This window comes from Poecilia formosa, unplaced genomic scaffold, assembly GCF_000485575.1.
Source record: "Poecilia formosa unplaced genomic scaffold, Poecilia_formosa-5.1.2 Scaffold3, whole genome shotgun sequence".
Lineage (NCBI taxonomy): Eukaryota > Metazoa > Chordata > Actinopteri > Cyprinodontiformes > Poeciliidae > Poecilia > Poecilia formosa.
The window spans coordinates 5,385,209-5,391,241 of NW_006799942.1; the positions used below are offsets into that span (position 1 = coordinate 5,385,209).

The following is a 6,033-nucleotide window of genomic DNA, read 5'->3' on the forward strand; positions in this document are numbered from 1 at the left end:
TATATATATAAGAGAGTCAATTTCTGTCAAAAACATTTAGATTTAACCTCAGAAATCTTCTTGAAAATGTTTGGAAATTTCTGACTTTGAAAATTTGCTACGAAAAACTGACATTTTGAACTCTTGGAAATGTTCAGTTTCCAATATCTGCTTGCTTCAAACAGCGTTGTGCAATAATACTTTAAATTTACAACTTGCAGATAATTCACTAAAATTCACTAGATTTAAATGTCAAAGATAATCTGAGAAAATACAAAAATCCAGATTTCAAAATGCTGATTTTATTTATTACTGACTGAACTCTGACTTAATTAATTTTCCATCCCACAATTAATTTGACTTCAGGAAACAAAGGTGAAGCCTTGGTTGCCAAGGACTGGAGTGCTGCACTTTTTGTAAATATGTAAAAAAAAAGCAACATTAACAGTCCATTATAATCCACAACAGACTTTTTCCCCATCCAGTTTTTCCTTGATACATAAAGAACTTGCTCTTTATGTAAAATCATTTTCTTTTACCAACCACCAATTGAGCTTAACTGATTGAATAGTTTTAATTTCTAAAGCATCTGCTGAGAATATTCAATTGCATTCATTTGCAAAACTGCAGAAGCCTTCTTTTGTTGTTCATATATTGCAGTCCTTGCTTGGCTCAGCATGTAAATCAATTGTCTCGTTATTGTTTATTTTGTTCGCTTTATATGTAAAAAAACATTCTGGAGCTGCTCCTGTTTCTGAGCCGCTGACGGTGGCAGACGTTCTCACTGTTGCTCTACAAAACCACTCGACCTGGAGCAGCTGAATGAATTCCTGCTGGGGTAATTCTCAAACGGGCCGCTGCGGTTCGTTGGGGTTTAAGGGGTTTTAATTGTGACAGTTCCTTGGTTGTTCACCTGACAGCTCCACTGCAGGTTTATTTGCAGTCAGAGAGGGGAAGAGGAGAGAGGACAAAGGGAGGAGGGGTCGGTCGCGTCGATCAGCTGATTAATCATGCATGCTCATTTGTGGTCCTAATTTGTGCCACTAGTTTGTGGGCAGTGAGAAAGCTCTGCCTTTCTGCCTTCCCTGACCATCATGGCTTCTCCTGTACGGTGGATTCTCTGGACTTTGTTTGTGTGTTTTGCAGCTTTGCAGAACGGTGAGTCAGCCTGTTTGTTGCTTTGAAACAAATATAAGAAATTTTACTTCTGAAGGCTGTAGACAGATGGGCTGCAGTAGCTATTTATATATATATATATATATTAGTCAGTTTTACCTTTGTTTTTAATGACATAGGATACCAAAATATAATTTTGTTATGGTCAGAACTTGATTTAATCTGTTTTTCTGGGCAGGAATTAAACAATTTGCACAGAATGTTTTGCATTTACATCTGTCTTGTTTTGATAAGGTTTCAAAACCAAATACAGATGATAGTTCACCATCTCTATTACAGAGACTTCTCTCTAGAGCGACGTTTTTAAAGCCCAGTGATCTATTTTTCAAAAACAATGCTGAGAATCGACGTTCTGTTTTCACAGTGAAGCGGCCTGTTGTTCCACTTTGTCTGTGATTAGTTTGGCTCGCCATCAAAACTGTCAAGTGTAATTAACAGCTGATATGCACACCGAGTCGCCCTCCCTGTATCGCTCACACAAAAGGCCCGGGGACGGCAGAGGAGGTTCATTATCGCAGTAATGAAGTGAAAAGTGTGGGGGGGAGGCGACTGGTCTCAACGGGAGAACTGGAGAAGTTCAAAGCAAACTGATGAGACTGAAGCAGGATGGAAACGTGGAAATAAGTCACCGTTTTTTCAGTTTGTGTGGTTTGTCCCGTTCCAGCTGCTCTCAGGGTAATCATGAGGGATTCCAGTCTGGAGGCGGTTCGAGGTGATTCCGTCCTCCTGCCCTGCTCCTTCTTCACCTCCTCTGACTTCTCCAGACTTAATGTGATCTGGACTCTGGCTCCGTTCTCCAGCCCAGTTAGCCCAGTGCAGGTCGGCATCTTCATTGTGTAACATAAAAACGCACACGGCCTGACAAAAGCACTCATATCCCTCGCATACTGTCAGATTTTGACACATTACAACCACAAACTTCAAGGTATGTTAAAGAGATTTTATGTAAAAGTCCATTTTCCCCATAGCATGATGCAGCCACCACCTTGCTTTACCAATGCAGTGGTGACGTTTTTTTCCCCTGCCATATAGTCCCGAATGTTTCTTTTCTGGTCTGACCTTTCAACTCATTCTCTCTGTTTGTCACCAGTATTCAGTTCAATTCACTCTTTCAGAAAAGCTGGATTTATGAGAAATGGCTAAATGAGCTGTGGGTTTCTGCTGGTGTGCGGTTGATGTGATAAAACCCAGAGTACTTTTGAGAGGAAATGTATAAGAAACACTGAGGAACGAAGTCAGTTGTAGTTACAATAAAGAAGATGCTTTTCTGAAATCCCCCCTGTTTCAGGTGATCGTGTATGACCACGGTCAGGTGATTAAGAACCCCTCCCTGATTGGCCGGGTGGATTTTACAGGTACATGTGAAACCAGCTTTTGCACGCTGCCTTCTGTGCTTTTTAGCTACGAGCTACATGCTAAAGACCGGCTAATTTTTATTCTTTCACGTAAACAAACTGCAGGTCTTCCAGTCAGTGCAGACATTATGCTAAACGAAACACGAGTCTCGGACGGCGGGATTTACCGCTGCATGGTCAACAACCCGCCAGACACGGCGGACCCTGGCGTGGGAGAGCTGCAGCTCAGCGTGCTGGGTAGGTGGCTCACCTGTTGCCTGTTTTATCTGATAAAAATTTATTTATTTATTTATTTATTTATTTATTTATTTATTTATTTATTTATTGTCTTTACTGTAATTTGTATGAATATACAATATTTCACCTGTTTATCGACAAAACTTTAATCTCTCGGGGGCGGGCATTTATCTGCTCTCGTGCAAATTTGTGCTTTTTGGTCATATTTAAAGGGTTCAGAACTTCAAAGTAATTTAAATATTAAAGGAAGATAATCTAACTAAACACAAAATACAAATTTTAAATGACTTTCATTTATTAAGGGGAAAAGCCTTTCAAAGCAGCTGTGAAATTAGAACTGCCCCCCAAAACCTAATTATTATTATGTTTATTTTTTTTAGTGAAAGATGCAACAAAAATCTTCTTAAAATAAATCCTCTTAATTGGATTTTAGCTCAGACTTTAACTATGCCACTTCCAAACCTTCATGTTTGCATTTCTTGACGTCAGACTTGATGGAGCAATTTGAACGCATAGATCAAATATAGTTACTTTGAACCCTGTGGGACGATGCTTGCAGAGCCTCCTTCACTGCCTGTGTGCGAGTGGGACGGAGCGATCGACGTGGGCGGAAGCGTGAGGCTGTCCTGCTCCGTGGAAGAGGGCGTCCCCATCCCAGAAATCCGCTGGGAGAAAGTGAACCCCGAGGAAATTTCACTCCCAGTCAACATGGAGGGTCAGTATCACACTCCTGTGGTAGAAAAAAAAATCTACACCACACAAAACCAATCTTGGATACAACATGATGAAACCACTAAATAGGGGCTTTAATTATAAAAGTGACATACACCAACATTGCCACGCCTTTAAAACTCAGATGATAATGTGAGCATCTGATTAATTCACAACATTTCAGTCAAATAGAGAGAAGATCTGAAACACTCTGCCTCTTTGTGTGACATCATTGAAAAGTTTCACCTCCCAATATGTGACAAATGTGGACCACATTTATCTGTTATACAAGATAAACATATTTCAACGTGAAATGTGCAAATGAACCCCATGAAAGAAAAAGCAAAAGAGATTTTTCAAAGATCTGGTAAGAGTATCATTGCCCAATGAATCGAATGAAAAGATATGGAACACAAATGGGTGTCCAAACACAGTTACCAAAGGGCTTTCGTCAACAAACTCAGTGGTTTTAGTGGCCATCAGTTACAAAGCCCTGATCTTAATCCTATTGAAAATTCTCTCCGTCTCTCAGGTGAGCTGTCAGGCTCAGTCCAGATCGCCAACGTGTCGTCTCAGACGTCCGGCTTGTATCGCTGCTCGGCCACTAACGTCCTGGGAACAGAAAACTGCTACGTCAGCTTGGTCATTTACAACAGCGAAGGTCTGTTTCACCAGCGCCGCCACGCCTCTTTTGGTTTGCTGCTCGAGCCGTTCTGATTGGAGCCGTTTTGTGCACCGCAGCGGCTCCAGGCGGCCCCTCGGGCGTCCTGCCAGGCGTGCTGCTCACGCTGGTGATGGCTCTGGTGCTGCTGGCTCTGCTGGTCATCATCCTGTGGCTGCATCGCACGGGGCAGGATGGGAGGAGCAGGAGGAGGAGGAGGGACAGGAAGGCAGAGGAAGAGGAGTGTTACAACGAGATCCGCTACACTCCGTCCCTGATGAAGCGCTCCTTTGTCTGAAGTCTCAGCGTCAGGTATTGAAATGAAGGACTTGTTCAGCTTTGCTTCTGCTCTTCTCACGGCTGTACTGCCACATATTGTGAAATAAAAAAAAATATCCAAGTTCTGATAGTTTATTCTTTTAGTTTGAGTTTTTTTTTTTCCCCGCATTTGCCGTCAAAGCTAAATGATTATAACCAGATATAAACCTAATTAAAAAATGTTGAGCTGCATCTCTCCTTCAGGGTTTTCCTTTTCAAGAATTTTTTAATAAAAGTTTTTTCCTTTTTTCAACTATCAAAATAAACTACACATTTTTTGTTTTTTCTTCTGCTAGCCCAAAGAAACAATCGTGGGTCTTTGTTGAATGTAAGCTGGATGCCATCGCCTCATGTTCTTTATAAATGCAGGACTTAATGTTTTTATTCCCTTTTATCTATTGAATCTCATACATTTTTTTCAGTATTTTTTTTTTTAATTTCATCAGTTTATTCTTGGATAAATTTGCAAAAATTGTACTTCTCGCTTAAATTCAAACCTTTTCTTCAGTCGGAAGACCTTGAAAAGCATTTAGTGTTCATGCTTTCATCGCCTCTGGACTCGACTGCATCAGTTTTCACTAAATTGGCATCTCTTACTCGGCTGCAGTTGCAGCAGGATGTTTGTTAATGGAAGGCAGCTTCACATCACTCTAATTTCATGTAATTTGCAATGTCTGTTTTTATACCAAAAGTTCTTTTAAATTGGCATTTAATTTATGTTCAGTTTCAGGATCATCTGGTCTTTATTTCCCTCCCATTATCTGGTTGTTAAATTATTAATATTTTTCATATACAGCATTTAAATATACAACAAAGGCCACTAAAAATGGTTTAAATGAAAAGCATTAGAATATGTACATTTGAAAGCTTCTTTCCACTTCACAAATAGCTGATTCTTTGTCCATCTGATAACGAAACATACTTGATTTTGAAGAAGTTCACACGGTGCCAATACAGTTAAAAGGCACTAAATTTCCAATCCATAACAAATTTAAACTGACAAAAAGTCAAGATACCCAAGATTAAAACAGCATTTCACAAAAAAAGAACAATAAATCACTCCGACCAACAAGTTTGCAAAGACAAAAACTTTAATTTAAATAGAAGAAAAAAAAAATCACATAAAAAAAAACTGTACAGAACATTGACTTAAAAGTTCTTAAATAAAAGGCCACCCTCCCAAAAATGTCTAAAATGAAAAACTGGGATGATGGACGATGAAATCTTGTGCAAAAGAAGTAATAAGTGATTCTTCCCAAACTGCACATTTCAGCTCTTCAGGTTGTTCTTCCGCACATAGTGTCTTTGATAGAGAAGAAAAAACAAAAAACCCAATAATAAAATAGATTTATATTTTAAATATATATTCATATAGCAAACATGCTGTACATAGATCTAGAGATTCAGAAATCCCTTTTGGACACCCAGGTCTGCCTGTTAGCTTGTGCTTTCCCATCTCCCAACAAAGAAAAATAGAGAAGAAGAAAAAAAGAGACAGAAAAATTCCCCATTGCTTTGGATGCAAATTATATATATATATATATTTAAAAAAAAAGAAAACAGCACTGATCGACAAGTCTGTATTTCCTGAGTTGA

At 39.4% G+C, this 6,033-nt stretch overlaps 1 protein-coding gene across 3 annotated transcripts in view; it reads left to right on the forward strand.

Moving 5' to 3' along the window:
* Positions 1–4,528, forward strand: part of LOC103141179 (immunoglobulin superfamily member 11) — a 5,638-nt gene extending 1,110 nt beyond the window's left edge. For 2 of the 3 annotated variants that reach the window (XM_016673924.1, XM_016673926.1), the window contains 6 exons: positions 1,820–1,974; positions 2,444–2,510; positions 2,616–2,747; positions 3,307–3,462; positions 3,991–4,119; positions 4,200–4,528. In XM_016673924.1, coding sequence (XP_016529410.1) covers positions 1,820–1,974; positions 2,444–2,510; positions 2,616–2,747; positions 3,307–3,462; positions 3,991–4,119; positions 4,200–4,417 — 857 coding nt within the window. In that variant the 3' untranslated portion in view covers positions 4,418–4,528. Of the gene's footprint in view, positions 1–661; positions 1,138–1,819; positions 1,975–2,443; positions 2,511–2,615; positions 2,748–3,306; positions 3,463–3,990; positions 4,120–4,199 lie in introns of those variants that run through there. The other variant, XM_007556695.2, reaches the window with a different exon arrangement.
* The last annotated feature ends 1,505 nt before the right edge of the window (positions 4,529–6,033 follow it).